The sequence below is a fragment of the Zingiber officinale genome, chromosome 2A (assembly GCF_018446385.1).
Source record: "Zingiber officinale cultivar Zhangliang chromosome 2A, Zo_v1.1, whole genome shotgun sequence".
NCBI lineage: Eukaryota > Viridiplantae > Streptophyta > Magnoliopsida > Zingiberales > Zingiberaceae > Zingiber > Zingiber officinale.
In genome coordinates this window covers 92,949,100-92,966,377 of record NC_055988.1, presented here as the reverse complement: position 1 = coordinate 92,966,377, position 17,278 = coordinate 92,949,100, and the positions used below count along the sequence as shown (strand labels likewise).

The following is a 17,278-nucleotide window of genomic DNA, read 5'->3' as shown; positions in this document are numbered from 1 at the left end:
CTTCCATACTGGGCCGACGCGCTTCAAGTATCATTTTTTAAATTGCTCAATTTTCCTGAAGGTGTGTTATAACACTTACCCATTAACCGCGTTCAAAAATAAATTTCCAACGGTTTTAAATCAGATTTTATAAAATAAACATTAAAAAAATGATAAATTCCCAACGCTTTTGATATTTCGAACGCCTATGTTAGGAAATTAGACGGAGTTGAAATATATCTAAAATGTGGGCTCAACGTCGAATTTTATATATTTCAAAATGTTTAATTTATATGTTGTGATTTTTTTTTTACGTTAGTACTCCATTTCAAATTTATAATAAATTCTATTTTTAAATAAACAACATTAGTAAGGACATCTCGTAAACCTCCTAAAGAGGTTTATATTCTGTCATATCATTGTCACATCAAAAATTAAAAATCTTACTTCTTTTAAAAATCACTCTCTATTATCATAAAATCTCTCTCTTTTAAAAACTTCATTTCTTTTAAATTTCTCTCTCTATCCTCTTTCCACTATTTTTTTTATAAACCTGGTCCCAAGATTTTGATATAGATTTATAAAAAAAACTATAAACCCAACCTATGTAGTGGAGGAGGGGTTTATATTGAGAGATTTATAACATACATTGCATGCTATAAACCTCTCACTGCAGATGTCCTAAAAAGATGACTAAAGTTTTTAAGTAATAAATATATTTAAAAATAATAATATTATAAAAATACAAGTATAAATTAAAATGTATTTATTTATTTAATATAAAATAAAAATAAATATGAATATGAGTGTAGGTTAATGTTGAAATAATACCGGCGTGTGTAAAAAAATAGAGATGTTCAAATAACATGTATGTGATATATGAGTCCTATATTTATTAACGTTGAAACCATGCTATCCTATGCACATACAAAAACTCCATATATTGCCATAGTTAAATTACACCCAATTATTTATAGATTTAAAAAATAAATAAGAAAAACTTTTTTTAAATGAATGATGTGATTGAATTCAGGTCCCGGGTGGTCAAAAATCACATTAAACTGTCAGTTAAAGTTAAGATGGAACAAACATGATTAAGAAGGAATCAGATTCAATCTAAAAGAAATTTAAGCGTGATTGAACCAAGGAGTAGAGCTATGGCAACTCGGCATCAATTGCTTGCTGATATCATTCTTATCTCGTCCTTAGATTCTAACATCATTTATGTTTCAACCTCTGATCCCAACATCAGTCCTAGCTCGATCTCAATTCCTAGCATCATTTATGTCTAAACCTCATGTCTCGACATCATTCATGCCTCAACCTCAGATCTGACATCCTTCCTACCTCCAAATCTCGACATCCTTCTTGTCTCGGCCTTAAATCTTGATATCCTCCTTGTCTCGATCTCAATCATCAACTTTGTCTATCCTTAAAGTCACTCAATATTAACCTCATTTCCTCATTCATCCTCAGATCGGACCTACCTTCCACGTGGCCTGCTAAAAACACATGAATGACATGTGAATAAGGAGGAAGCGTAACTGCCTCATTAATGAGACCGTTTCTCTCTAGAGATGCATGCAATAATTGCAAATATTCCGAAACATGTAGCACCGGATGAATATAGAAGTAGTAAATTTGATTATCAAATCTGGTCTCTTAGTTCCTCTTCATCAAGCATATGGCGTTTGGTGAATGGATAGACAACGCTCATACTAAGATGATGGAAAAGAATATAACACTTGATGTGAAAATGTTATTCTGACAATTATATAAACATTAGAGAATGTAAGTGTTGGAGGTCTCTTCTTTTTCTTGCCTAAACAAATTCTAACTTGAGCGCCAGAATTATCCGTCGAAATCCATCTTCAACGTCATTTTAACTCTCTTTTGAAATGTTTTTTAGATCCTTTCATCCCCTTCACCGACAATCTCCAAAGAACACATCAACTTATTCGTTGACCGATGACTTGACTGTTCACAATATTTGACCAGAATAACAAACAAAACACAAATCTTAGTATCGAATATGTTTGATTATATGTTTTATATATAGGTTGTTTTTTTTTATATGTACTCAACTTTCAACTAAGAAATTCAACAATGTTAAAACTAAAAATATATTTAGATGACTATCGAAGCTACAGCCTACTTGTAGAAGATGTGATAAGATGAAACACATTGATATAACCATAAAGATCGACTACATAATCTTATCCTTCGCTCTGTAAAATTAATGACTAATAATTACAATAATGTACTTATTCATACAAAATTATGTCTTTTCATCGAATTCAAACTCCTAAAGTTTCAGGTTGCGCAGGACTCGTTGGGTTCATCGACCCAAGTTGCAATTGCTAAAGTGTGTCGTCCCCCACAAGCAACAAGCTTAGCACTCCATCGACCGTCAGAGTCGTTGAGGTCTTTCCGGGGTGGTAAGTTGATCGGCACCATCGTTGGATGGCCGGTTGTAACCTTCTTCCCATAACCTAAGCGCCCATGGTCGCCTCTTCCAAACTGTTTCCACATTCAAACAGATGAGTAACTTTCCAAGACAACACTGAACAAGTTTCAAATACGTACCGAGTACATTCGCCCATCGAGAGTCAATGCTACTGAATGAGTGCCACCACAAGATACCTGAAATCAGCAAGAACGGACACGCTTGACTCGAGGTCGTACGGAGGAACAAATTGCTGGTGCATTATTTTTTCGATGATAACCAATTTACCTGGACGATGTTTGCTCCAACTAATAGTTGAACTTTCTGTGGAACCATTTTGCTACTCTTGTCATCTCCAAATCCAAGCCTTCCATGTTCCCCTCTTCCCCATGCATATACCTTTCCGATTAGCAACAATAATCTTAACGTTAACACGAGCAGGAACGAATACAAACTCGTATTGATGTTTTGTATTCAAGCAACACCCTTGATGAAGCAAACCAAATACAAATAACTATGAACGAAAACTAACCTCTTTCAGTTAATTCTCATTTTACAGTCTTAAAGCAGAAAGTAGATACTACTTGCTTGTTTTACTAGATATGTTGTTCCTGTTATCTCACTGATGTTTCTTTTAACAATATTCCATAGTACAGACCGACACGGCCTCTACTTTCCATAAAACATAGTACTATAGTAACATAAAACATCGACAGGCCTACTTTTGATCACAGTATGCCTCAAATTCTTAAGATTGAGTTCAAGGTGATTAATGATCAAAGAGGTTACTGAATAATGACGAATTCAATCATGTTTGTTTATCTTTAGGCAAGATTGGACTAAAAATGATGGGAATACTACCTCTCCTTCATCTGTTAGTGCAGTTGAATGCCAACCACCAGCAGCAATGTCGACCTAGAAAGAGAAAGACAACCAATTGAAAAACACAGAACTTGACAAACCGCCAGACATTCTAACCAGAGGTCAAAATGTGCATAAACTTGCTCTAATGAACTAATGTCTATTACTTTAGTTGCGAAAAGTGAAACTGAAATCAGACAAGAAGAAAAAACCAGAAAATTTTTTATCAAAGCCTTATGGGTTGATATGGGAAGCTATCATAGTGAAGGCAAAGACAATTTATCAACTGTCTCTACCGTGGCTAAATATATGCGGTTGCTCACTAAAAGTGCCATGCCCAAAAACCAAAAAAACCATTAGATTGAGATCTTACTAGTATTTCATAATTCATTTTACTAATTAGGTAATTATCAGTGTAATAAGATGGCTCAAGGTTTCACTGTACAGAGTGTAATTGCAAAAATGAATGTGTTAAAATTTCTCTTTGGTTTGAGAAGAGTGCTCTCTTGTTAAATACTAAAGCCTCCGTGTGACCAGAAACATGAGGACGAAACCTTATTCTTGGATTCCTTCGACAATGAACCGAGGAAGTCGGTAAAGACAAAGTACTTGAACTGATATGCCTCTACATAAAGACCAAGGAAGTGAAATGACCAAGGAAGTGAACCGATATAGTCTTAACGTAGGGTCAATAGCGGCTATAACATAGGTTAGTTGATTCCAACTAGTTTTGACAAACAGTTCCATTGTTGTTGTATGCTTGGAAGGTTCAACTTAACCTTTACTATACTCAATTGTTGTATGCTGGGAAGGTACTACTCAACCTTTACTACTATCTAATTGCTTTACAAAGATATGGATAAATTCATTGAAGCAATATCAAACTAAAAGGATGAGTTGAAAGAATCAACAGGTCCTTAGGAATTTTTATGCTTGAATTTGGTAATATAGAAATCATATGACGGTTTTCTGTTACTCATCAAAATGGATAATAGCACAAAAGAAATTTGAAGGGATTACCTTTGGATTTAATGGTTGACCAGATGAAAACACATGAAGATTACCGCAAAAAGAATTGGAGTAAGAATTATGATTATATTAGTGTAATGGAAGAAATGAAAGTCCTGTTTTCCTAAATGGAACAAAAGTCCAATGTCCCAACATTTTGATCAACTTAATTATGCATTTTGGACAGGAGCGAAAAGACACTAAAGGAAGGCGAGATGACAAGGTTTATCCATTTCGGGCAATATGCAAAAATAGACGATGTGAACCTAGAAGTAATATAAGATATGAGATTTCTCAACGTGTACATGGCTGAAAGTAGGATACAATGCTAAAATTTATAGTTTTGAGCTTTCATTTTGTTTTATCTTTATGTTGTTTGGTTTCATTGGTAGATTTAGCAAATGGTGGCTAGAAACTAGCCGTCATATAATGCCCAAAAAAAAAAGCGGGATCCCACTTATATCTCAAAAACTCAAACCTAAATAAAAGGAGCAATATATAATTAATTGAGAAGTTTGTATTACGCACCAAAGTAAGGCTAGATAAACCCCAAACAGGAACAGGTTGTGATCTTGGTTGAGTATCACCAGTTCCTAGCTGACCATATTCATTATTTCCCCATGCCCACAAGGTTCCATCCTCTTGCAGAGCCAAATTGTGAAATGCACCAACAGCAATCAACTTGACACGATCAAGGCCTTGCACACGTACAGGGGTTGAAATCTGTGTACTACATACAAGAAGAGGGGCAAAAAGTAGACGTTGTAGCTAATCCAGAATGCTATATATATATATATAATTGATGTAACAGGAAAGACAACAAACTTCCGAAGATGCAAGAAAGAACATACATGTCTCCAGGAGGCCATGGTTGTCCCCAAGTCCAGACGTGACCATCTTGAGTTAGTACAACCGAGTGTGTCCCTCCAGCAGCAACCTGGGATCATATGAAGCTAATTCAGAGAAAATTTCTAACCAACTCGAACTGTGCATGTATGTTATTGGTGAGGCATAATGATTTTAGTAGCCAGCATAAGAATACTGGTTGTAGAACCATCAAGACCAAGAATTATGAAGCTTCAGATGAGAATCGTTTGAGAAGAATTCCCAATAAAATAACTACAACATTATTCAATTCAGATAAAAACATGAAATTTCAAGCATTATTCTATCACATTATTTGCCTATCAAGCATTTGTATAGTTTGAAGTAAAAAGGCCTGCAACTCTAAAAGAAAACAAACTTCAAACATGAATTTAAGGCTTTACAAAAAAAAATGATAATCCCAGTTAGACTCAGTCCCACGGAAGTTTCCCACCGGCCATCAGGGTAAATCGGGAAGCGCACGCGGCGGCCAGCCCAGAAGCCTTTGATTACGCCCCCCATTTGAAGGAAACATTCCTGCAAATACGTTGTAGCTGGGGTTTGAACCGCGGGTGCCTGGGTGACAACCTGGATGTCCTACCGCGGCACCATGGCCCTGGGGACAATTTAAGGCCTTACAAGCTATCATATGTTGGAGTTTTTAGGTTAAAAACTAACTCTGAAGAACAACAAGCAAGAAAATTTGAGAGATAATTGACAGGTTACTTTTTAGCTCCATAAGCAAGAAAAATTGGTAACAACCACAACAGCAGTTTGCTGCAGCTGTTCGGTTGCTCGTATGGTTATAACTGAGACGCCAAGTAACAAGAAGAAGGTTTTTTAGGTTGAATTAAGGTTACTAAAACTTGAGCAACTTCATACTCGGCACCCTCACAGATAAAGTAGATGATTGGAAAGTGATGCAATTTGTGAGGGTGGTGTCTCATAAACAAATATTTGTTAGAATTGTTGCTAACCGACACTTCTATTTGAGGTGAAGAAATGACAATGTGGAATTATTAACCAAAAAAACAGAAATACTAACATACTCTTATCACACAGAAAAATAAGCCACTCCTTAAGAATGATTGCCTCCGAGACAAAGGAGTGACGAGTAAAGGTAAAAAAAACACATAAGATCCTACCAAGAACTCTCATTGGGAATCTTAATAAATATTATTTTGTATACACAGAAAAAGGCAATTACGAGGCCCTTTGCATTCAGTTTGGTAAGCCTGCTTCAAAATGTCTAGAGTATCATGATATTGGTTGGAGTTTATAGCTCCTAGTTCATAGTCAGAAAGAAATAATAATATTTAAAGAGCAGATTTGTGAATGTTGGAGTGTAATAATTTAACCAAGGTAACACTTATCTGAGAAGGATAAACTTTAGGAAAGAATTAATCTACACATTTAAATTTGTAACATACCGAAACAGTTATATTCTCAGCGGTCCCATATCCCATTAAAAAAATCTATATCCGACAAATATTAGTCCGATACAGAAATTTGAATGGCGGGAATTATAGTTTAATAGTTTATGCAAATTGCTGACTTGTTTGTTTGTAGTGGAACAAAGCTGAAAGGCGGTAGGCCATGAAGTTCATGATTACAATAAGGTAAAGACGTGTCCACATAATACAACATGAACAAAGCTAAAAAGCAAAGTGAATACTGTTTCTGCTTGTTACCTGCCGAACAGAGAGCTTAGGCGCGCACCTCTGAGGAATTACAATGTCCCTCCTTAATGCCTTACTTCCATCTTCTTTTCTCTCGGGCTCCTCCCCACACTGCCCATACTCATTTCCACCTGTCCTCCACGATGCACAAAGTAAGATGCATAATCTAAGATGCTGTCTCATTCAACATCGAAATTCCCAATAAAGAAAACTTTTACAAGTTTTTTAGCATACCCCAAGCATAAGCCCGGCCTTCGTTGTCCACAGCCAAGCAATGCCAACCACCAATTGCGGCCTGAAATAAAGAGCCGATAGACAAAAAAAAACAGTAAGGACCAAACGGCATTTCGTCGAACGAGTTTAGCGCATGAAGCGAAGGCTTAATATTTCTTTCCAAATCATACAATACCTGAACTATCTTCACACCGGATAGGGCATCGACGAGGCTCGGGACGCTCTCCGTCTTCTTCTCCGGAGGATGGCCCAGAGTTCCCCTTTGATTCCATCCCCATGTGTAGAGCTGAAAACTCACAAAGAAACAAAACAGTTCATTATTTCGACAAGAGACAGAAACATATCGATAGAAATGGACAAAAACACCCAAAACAAGAACTTTTGGGGGGAGCAGGAGTGGAAAGTAGAGACTTGGCCGTTGTCGCAGATGGCGAGGGAGTTGCGACTGCCGGCGACGACAGCTACGACCTTCTTGGGCTCGAGGGACGTGATGCTGTGAACCCAGTCCTTCTCTTCCCAATCCCCCATCCCAAGTTGCCCATCCTCGCCCGATCCCCTTAAACCAAACGGGGCATTCAGCCAGAAGTAAACAAAAGCAAGTCATGTACTACGAATTCACGAAGAGAGAAAGAGAATTACCATGCGAGGACGACGGAGTGCTCCGATTCCATGGCGAAGGATCAGCGAATGAGCAATCTTGAGGCGTCAAAAACTCGAATCCAAGCGGCGGCAGTGTTGTCAGAAATCAGAATAAACAACTCTTATAATGAAGTACCAAATAGACATATCGCATACGGAGTAATTTTCAAAAAGACCATAAAGTTTCACTAATTCTAAAATACCTTTTAATATTTTAACTTGATTATCAAAATACCCCTAGGTAGTGTACATGATAATTTAAAGGATAAAATAGTTTAATATTTTATGAATAATAAAACGTTAATGGGCATTTTACAAAATGTATTAAATCTTAAGAGCTATATTAATAATTCGCTGACTTGGTTGTTATTCTTTATTTTTTTTATAATTTACAAAATGTATTAAATCTTAAGAGCTATATTAATAATTCCTACAAAAAGAAAGCATGTTCTTTTAACAATTTACTAAATTCTAAAAATAAAATGATAAAAATTGATATGAGTATATTAGTATTATCAAGATAAAGTCGTTAATTTAGGTTAGACTCATTATATTGATTCGTCTATTAAATAATTTAAATAGATTAAATTGAAATTTTATTAACTTAAGTTTATCATCAGTCTAAGCCTGTGACCTGTGCGGGTCGACGGACGATTGACTTGGATTCACATGTGAATTAAGAAATATATGTAAATCAAATTTTATATTAATTTATTATTTTTTATTATAATTTTGAAATAAAAAATCAAATTTTTCCTGAGTAAGTATTTGTATCCATATATATTTTAAATATTTATTTATGGATAAATTTGATTAGTAAAATTTTTCTGAATAAAATATTGAAAATATATTTTTTTTAAAAAAAATTAATTGGTCCATGAGTTGATCTGTTTAATTCGTAATTTATCTTGAATTTGATTTTATTGAAGATTTTTTTTCTTAACGGATCAACTCATCTTATCTCACTAAATGGCTGATCTTCTATTAACCTATCTGTTCTGTCACAAATTGATAAGCCTAACCGCTCTATACCGATGTCTGTGACAAAATTTTAGTTATTAAATTGAATTAGTCTTAACAATTTGTATGGTATATTTGTGTATGTCTTGTGGCTATCAATTAGATCAACAAAAGTTGCATGGAACCAAATTCCACTTGTCACTTGACCATGTGGAATGATCACAGCTGGCTTACACTTAGAACAAGTGGAAAGCAAAAGTGGGAGCTTTATTGTAAAGTAAATGGCGGAGCTGATATATATTAAAAAGACTAATCTGGTGCGCTTCCGTTAATACGAGATCTCGGACAAATATATAATAATCTTATCCTCTTTTATAAGAAATTATTTTCGAAATTAGGCCAGGGGCATAGACGTGCTTCAACGTACGATCGTACCTACTCTTGAGGTATTAAATATGGTAATTTATGAAAGAGTACACTTGAAAATTTAAATTTATCAAAAGATATAAATTATTTTAATATTTATCAAATAGTATATTTTTTTAAAAACATTTTTTATTTTATCCTCCTGATAATTTGATTTTTTCTATTGTTTTTCTTTTCTTCACTATAATTCTCTCTCCTCTCTCTTCTCTATTGGCAAAAGATAATAATAACATTAGTCAATTTTTAATCACATTTTAATACATTTGAAGAAGCCAAAATAAATAATGGACATCATATTTGGACTCCTTGTAATTTTAGAAATCCACAGGAACTGAAATGGGTGCAATCGGAGCTTTCTAGGTCGATCAGTGGGTTTCGGTCAAAACTCACTGATGGACCTAGAGAGCTCCGATTGCAATCATTTTAGTTTCTATGAATTTCTAAAATTGCAAGGAGTTCAAATATGGTGTACATTATTTATTTTGGATTTTTATAGATATTAACAAGCAAAATCAAAGAATCGGCATAAAAGCCCACGTTGGGCCTGATATGAAATCATATCGGGCCCAACGTGGACCTGATATCATTCCATACCAGGCCCAACGTGGGCCTGATATCATTCCATATCAGGCATAGGACAATTAGACGATTTTTTTTTTGTTGACCATCATATAAAGTCAAAATTAATAATGAACATCATATTTGAACTCCTTGCGATTTTAGAAATCCATAACCTGAAATGGGTGCAATCGGATCTCTGGTCCATCAGTGGGTTTGGCCGAAACCCACTAATCGATCTAAAGCTCGATTTCACCCATTCATTCTAAAATTACAATGATAATATGATGTATTTTGCACAGTGGTGGAGAGGTTTTGAAAACCTAAATCTCTTTCTTTTTCTTTTTTTTTTATTTAGGCATGATATGAAGAGATATCATGGCGCGTTGGGCTGATATCTCCCATATCGGCCCAATGTGGGCGATATGGGAGATATTAGCCTAGTAACAACAAAAATAAAAAAGAAATAAAGAGAGATTTAGGTTTTCAAACCTGTCCACCATGTGAAAATAATAATGGACGTATTTTAACTCCGTAATTTTAGAAATTATGAAATGGGTGCATCGAGCTTTGGTCGATTAGTGGTTCGGTCAAACCCACCGATGGACCCGGTGCACCCATTTCAATTTCTGTGGATTTCTAAAATTGCAAGGAGTTCAAATATGATGTCCATTATTTATTTTGGCTTTTAATAGATGTTAACAAGCAAAATCAAAGAATCGGCATAAAAACTCACGTTGGGCCTGACTTGAGTCCATATCAGGCCTAATGGGGCTTTTTTGCCGATTCTTTGATTTTACTTGTTAACATCTATAAAAAGCCAAAATAAATGATGGACACCATATTTGAACTCCTTGTAATTTTAGAAATCCGTAGAAATTGAAATGGGTGCAATCGGAGCTCTCTAGGTCCATCAGTGGGTTTTGACTGAAACCCACTAATCGACCTAGAAAGGTTCGATTACACCCATTTCAATTTCTATAAATTTTTAAAATTACAAGGAGTTAAAATATGGTGTCCATTATTATTTTTGGCACTCCTAGTAGTGAACCAGAGGTTTTGAAAACCCTAAATCTCTCTTTATTTCTTTTTTTATTTTTTTTTGTTGTTACTAGGCCTAATATCTCCCATATCAGGTCCACATTGGGCCTGATATGGGGAGATATCAGGCCCACATTGGGCCTGATATGAAGAGATATCAGGCCCAACGTGGCCATGATATCTCTTCCTATTAGGCCTAAACAAAAAAAAAAGGAAAAAAAAGAAAGAGATATTTAGAGTTTTTCAAAACCTCTGATCCACCACTAGGAGTGCCAAAAATAATAATAGACACTATATTTTCACTCCTTGTAATTTTAGAAATTCATAGAAACTGAAATGGGTGCAATCGGAGTTTTCTAGATCGATCAGTGGGTTTCGGTCAAAACCCACTGATGGACCTCATTTCAGTTTCTATGGATTTCTAAAATTGCAAGGAGTTCAAATATGGTGTCCATTATCTATCTTGGCCTTTTATAGATATTAACAAGCAAAATCAAAGAATCGGCAAAAAAGCCCACATTGGGCCTGATATGGACTCAAATCAGGCCCAACGTGGGCCTGATATAGAATGATATCAGGCCCAACGTGGGCTTTTATGCCGATTCTTTGATTTTGCTTGTTAACATCTATAAAAAGCCAAATAAATAATGTACACCATATTTGAACTCCTTGCAATTTTAGAAATCCATAGAAACTGAAATGAGTGCAATCGGAGCTCTCTAGGTCCATCAGTGAGTTTTGACCGAAACCCATTAATCAACCTAGAAAGCTCCGATTGCACCCATTTCAGTTCCTGTGGATTTCTAAAATTGCAAGGAGTCCAAATATGATGTCAATTATTTATTTTGGCTTCGTCAAATGTATTAAAATGTGATTAAAAATTGACTAATGTTATTCCTATCTTCTGCCGACATAAAAGAGAGAGAAGAGAGAGAAATATAGTGAAGAAAAGAAAAACAGTTGAAAAGTCAAATTATCAGGAGGGTAAAATAGGAAATGCTTTTAAAAAAGTGCGCTCTTTGGTAAATACCAAAGTAGTGTACGCCTTTTGGTAAATTTAGATTTCCATGTGCGCCCTTTGGTAAATTGCCGTATGAAAGTGTCACCAGATACAATCTAACCGTGTAAAAAATGATGAACGTGCATGCCCATGGCACGGGCATATCCAAGGGTATAGTATAATCATGCCTTATTCTGAGAAAGCTAGCACGGGTATACCCAGTGGCATGACATGGCCGTGTCGCATTTTGAGAAAGTCGGCTTGTCTATATCACATATTATATTGGTATAATTTGTACTAATAATTAAATTTAAATTTTGATATTTGTACTAATGATCTAATCTAAATTTTAATGAATGACAAGTGAATTAAAGTTAAAGTGTTTATGATCTAATTACTTTACCAAGTGTACAGGAGTTGACGAGTCTTTAGGACCTGGCACTATACTAAAATCCAGCTAGGTACACAAGATCCGATAGCTGGTGCAAAGTTTAGATAGATCCGCGGGACTCAATATTTGGCAGAAAGTTCGATTGGGTCAGAGGGACTTAACAACCGGCTAAAATCCACTTGGGTCTACGGATCTAACAACTAGCGGGAAGACCTGGTGGGTCAAAGACAAGTCAAGCGACTATAATTAGTAAGTAAAAGGTAAGCGACTAGAGGAAAGATCCACTGACTGTTGGTGTAATTTGCACTAATGATCTAACTAGATTTTGATAAATGACAAGTGGATAAAAGTTAGAGTGTTTGTAGTCTAATTGCTTTACCAAGTGTGCAGGAGTTGATCGCTCTAAAGGACCTGACACCAGGCTGAAATCCAACTAGATCCGAGGGACTCGATAGCTGGTGCGAAGTCCAGATAAGTCTGCGGGACCCGATATCTAGCTGGAAATCCGGTTGGCTCCGTAGGACCTAACAACCGACCAAACTCTAGTTGGGTTTGTTGACTTGACAACTGGCGGGAAGACCAAGCGATTGTAGTTGGTAAGTAAGAGGTAAGCAACTAGAGGAAAGATCCAGTGAGGACGCGTTCCCAGTTAAGGGAATAGCAGGCATCGGTCCAGCTTAGATCCATTTGGAAAACCTAAGTTGAGACCATGACTAGATCCTAGTCTCAGGGAGACATGATCTAATTACTACTACGATCCTGCTGTATTGTGCTAGCCTTGTTTTGTAGGATAAATATATTTTTTTTTGTTGCCTGGATTAACTCTTTTTGTAGGGAAGAAACTACTGAAAAAAGGGAGTCTGGGCACTCAGAGTTGGTCGAGGTCCCCCAACCAGCCTCGCCCGGGTGCCTGGCCAGGCACCCGGGCGGTCCGAGTGTTCGAAGCTAGTCCAGGCGCCCAGACCCAAAATATCATCCAAAAGTTGAGTTAGAGCGCGACAACTGGCCGAACCCACGTCAACGGTCCAGGCGCCCGGAGGGGGTCCTGGTGTCCGGAGGAGGATAAATTTAATGGATCAAGTTTCAACGAGAGATCGCCACGTCAATAACAGTTCAAGCACCCCGGAGGGGGTCCAGACGCCCAAAATGGGCTTATATAAAGGTCTTCGACCAGCAGCTTCAAAACATCATCTGTTATAACTTTTGTTCTTGCGCATTGATCCGAGAAGTCACCGACAATCCTGAAAAGCCGCTCTGACATCCAACAGTTAAGGAACTAATTCATTCTCTCTTTTTATCGGTAACTTTTTAGTTTACAATTTGTGTATGAAAACTTTGTAATTCAAATATTCGAGTTGATAGTGATTGTCCAATGAAAGTTATCGACGACCGCGGAGCTTGGAGTAGAAATCGTCACAAGATCCGAACCAAGTAAAACTTGGCCTTGTTAGCATTGTTTTTATTTTCTTTATTCCGCTACGTACTTTCAACTTTCCAAAAAAACGACGAACGCTATTCACCCTCCCCTTCTAACATCTTTCCAATCCAACAAGTGGTATCAAAGCCAAGTTGGCTCTGAATTGGTGCAACCACTAATCAAGCAAGGGGGTGACTTTCAAAACCTTCTTTTAATTTTTTATTTCAGTTTTGAACTTTTTGATATAGTTCAAATTGGTGCATTTGCCTCTTTGGATAATTTTTTCATTACAAAATACTCTGAATTGGTGTAACACTAATCGAGTTTTAATTCTTTTATTTCATCCCACACTACTTACCCCAAGAGCCAGTCTTGGAATTTCTCTGTGAAATTATGTTGTGTAAGTGAAATGGAGCACAAAGAGATGCTCGAGCGGAATGTCAACCAACCACCTCCATCCGAGATATACAAGAAGGATGAATTCAACTTATGAAGGATGCAAATGGAAAGCTTCGTCTTGATGAATAACTTCATTGGTGGCATGGCGCTGAAGCGATCTTCTCATAATTCCGAAGCAAATCAAAAGATAATAAAGTTAATTTCAGATTTATTACCTAATAATGTTACATGCAAAATAGAAAAGGTCAAAGATGCCCGTAAATTTTGGACCCGTTTGACCAAGCTTAATAAGGAGTCATTAAAGCTAGAGGAACAAGATCAAAAATGAATCTAGACTCAAGCTCAATCCAACGGAGAAGCCTATAGAATTAGGGGGTGCACTTAAGGTTAATAATTTTTACCAAAATATCCCTATTAGTAGCAATTTAAATATTATACATGATAATTTAGAAAATTCTTCTATAAATCTATATGATGATTTAAATATTCATAAAAATACCCCCAATAAATATATTAAACAATTTAGATTTAATTAATCCAGAAATCTTAAAATTTTAGATTAAATTAAATCAAAAAATTCAAAATTAAATTAAATAATTAACAAAACTTTAGTTGTAATTAATTTAGAAAATTTGAATTTAAATACATCTAAATATTTCAATAATAAGTCAATATAGATCTGAAAATTCAAGTGATAATTGACGAACTCAATATACATAAAATTAATATATTTCTTAATAAAATATTCAATAATCTAGAAACAAACATATTGAAAAAAGTGAATCAATAGTTTTTTTTGTTTCTAATAATTCATGAAAGATATTATTAAATTATATTTGCTCTTTACATATTGAAATTATTTTAATTTATACGTATAATATAGTGGATCTTAAATCCATTAACAATTCTTTTTGTTGATTATAAAACCCACTGAATTGGGATTTCGATTATACTGGATCTTAAATCCATTAACAATTCTTTTTGTTGATTATAAAACCCACAGAATTGGGATTTCCTTATTAGGCTGGATCATTTCAGGGCAAGCAAAGCATTTATCATGAAGAGGATGAGCTTCAAAAACATGAGGAGGAGTTCTTGCAGAGGGGAACTATGCAGTACCAGACACCAAATAGATTTTCCAAAGAACAAGACTTTTTTCGAATAAGTCAAATCATTTGGGACCCTACAAATCCATTCTTTTTCCTATTCAAAGATTAGTCCTTTGTCTCTGTGTTTTCACATCAAGAATTCTTTGCATATGAAGAGATGTTAAAGGTGTTTATTACTTCCCAAATAGATTCTCTTACATCTATGTATACGTCAATCTAGATATTTCTATAAAAAAATAATGTAATAAATAAAAATCTTAAGTATAAATTTGCAAATAAAACTAATCTAATAAATTCAACTAATAATATAAAAGATAAAAAAAAAACTATGAGAATAAAATCAAACACTTTAATAAAATTAAAATCAAATCTAGCAAATTCATAATCAACAATTAATAAAAAGTCAAATATTAAAGATAAATCTTTAAAGAAAGATAATTTAGACAATTTAACTAATTCAAAATTAAAAATTATTAAAAATTTAAATATAATGGTTAAGCATAGATAGTTCCAATAATTTAATAAATTTTAAATTAAAAAAATAAATCTTAATGATAATTTAACCAACTTAATTAATTCAAAATTAAAAACTTAATTATAACTCAAGTTTAATAAATCAGGGGAGACATCAAATTAGTTGTCACCTCCATATATTAGTTTACCCGACTGGGTAATTAGGGCTAGTTTAATTAGAGACAAAAGTTTAATTTGACAAACAACACTAGAGAAGTTTTAGATGATAGTAGATTAGGGAAACTCTGTCTATGCATATCTAGGAAAATATGGCTCCGACTTGGTACATTTGGCTTAGTGTAACTAACTGAAGCTATCCCTTACTAATCCTAGTCGGTTATACCAAAGTTTGTACTAAGTTCATTAGGTTGGACTATTTAAAATTTTTTGAAGGCGTGGTTACTCTAATGATGTTCAGATGACTCACCACAGCTTAGAGGTTTATCCAAAGAATGTCTGCTTATTGATCTCAAAGCTAAACTTAAATCTAAAACAAGTTAAACCAAATCCTGAAATTTAACTTAACTCATCTCATAAAATCATAGGATCCTTTTGTCTAAAAATTTAAACTCTATGAGATGAATAAGAATTAAATTTGAAATTAAATTAAATTGAAGTTAATGTAAAATTAATAACGTATTACATATTTTAAAAATTATTTTTAAAATATTTTTTAAAAAAAAACTTTTAAAATTTTTTTTAAATCATTTAAAAAATTATTTTTAAATCATTTTAAAAATTATTTTAAATAAAATTAAAAATTATTTTAAAAATCATTTCATTTAACCTAAAACTTAGTTTCAACTTAATTAACTTAATCCAAAGTTAATTTTTTTATAAGTGATTAATGATTAATGTAAATAATCTTACTTTAATTAATTAAATTAAATGAACAATTATAATAAGCATATAGAAATATTTATGTAAATAATATATTTACTGAGAATAAGTGTTACTAACACTGAATTCCCCAAATACTTAAGTAGAGCTTCTTATAGCTAACAAAAATAATCAGAAGATGTTAAGTAAAGGGGAAGTGTTACTTAAGGGGGAGAAAGGATTCAACTAAAAACTTGGAAAATTATTTTGAATCTGTACTCTCAAAATTATTATGAAAATTTGTCTTATTGAAAATTTTACTAAATTTTTTTTGAAAAGTTTACCTAAAATTTTTTGAAAGTATCTTTCTTAAGGAATTTTTTTTTTACTTTGAAAATATTAACTTAGAAATTGTTTCTTGCAAATTTTTGAAAACATTTACTAAAAATTATTTTTGGACTATTTATTGAAAATATTTTTTATTTTTTTTTGAAAAAAATACTTAGAAAAATTTTTCTTAGAAAATTACCTTGCAAATTTTTCTTGGAAAATTTTTTCTTTAAAATTACTTTGCAAAATTTTTTTAGAAATTTTTTTCTTTAAAATTACTTTAAAAATTTTGAGTAACAAATTTTCCTTTGAAATTACTTTGCAAATATTTACTTAGTAATTTTTTTCAAAAAGTTCACTTAGAATTTTTTTTTCAAAAGTTTACTAAAAAGTTGTTTTTAAGGCCTTACTTGGAATAAAATTTTGACTACAAAAATTTCATCAAAAATATTTGTAAATTCTTTCAAACCTCTCCCTCAGTCTGAGATATATAAAGTATTTACTTTCAGTTATATTTCTGCATTAATGACTGGCTTTACTTGTTCATACTTTATGTCTATTCTTCTTTTACCCTAGTACTTTTTTTTATGAATGTCAAAGGGGGA

The 17,278-nt window shown here is 33.9% G+C and overlaps 1 protein-coding gene across 1 annotated transcript; it reads right to left on the bottom strand.

Moving 5' to 3' along the window:
- Nucleotides 1-2,149: 2,149 nt before the first annotated feature.
- Nucleotides 2,150-7,828, bottom strand: LOC122041543 (ultraviolet-B receptor UVR8-like). Its single transcript, XM_042601259.1, has 11 exons — nucleotides 7,711-7,828; nucleotides 7,483-7,627; nucleotides 7,247-7,357; nucleotides 7,072-7,132; nucleotides 6,850-6,968; nucleotides 5,146-5,231; nucleotides 4,823-5,024; nucleotides 3,287-3,340; nucleotides 2,714-2,824; nucleotides 2,566-2,622; nucleotides 2,150-2,499 (listed from the first exon to the last, which is right to left on the bottom strand). Exons 1-11 carry the CDS (start codon nucleotides 7,740-7,742, stop codon nucleotides 2,293-2,295), a joined length of 1,185 nt encoding a protein of 394 aa, XP_042457193.1. The 5' UTR covers nucleotides 7,743-7,828; the 3' UTR covers nucleotides 2,150-2,292.
- Nucleotides 7,829-17,278: the final 9,450 nt, after the last annotated feature.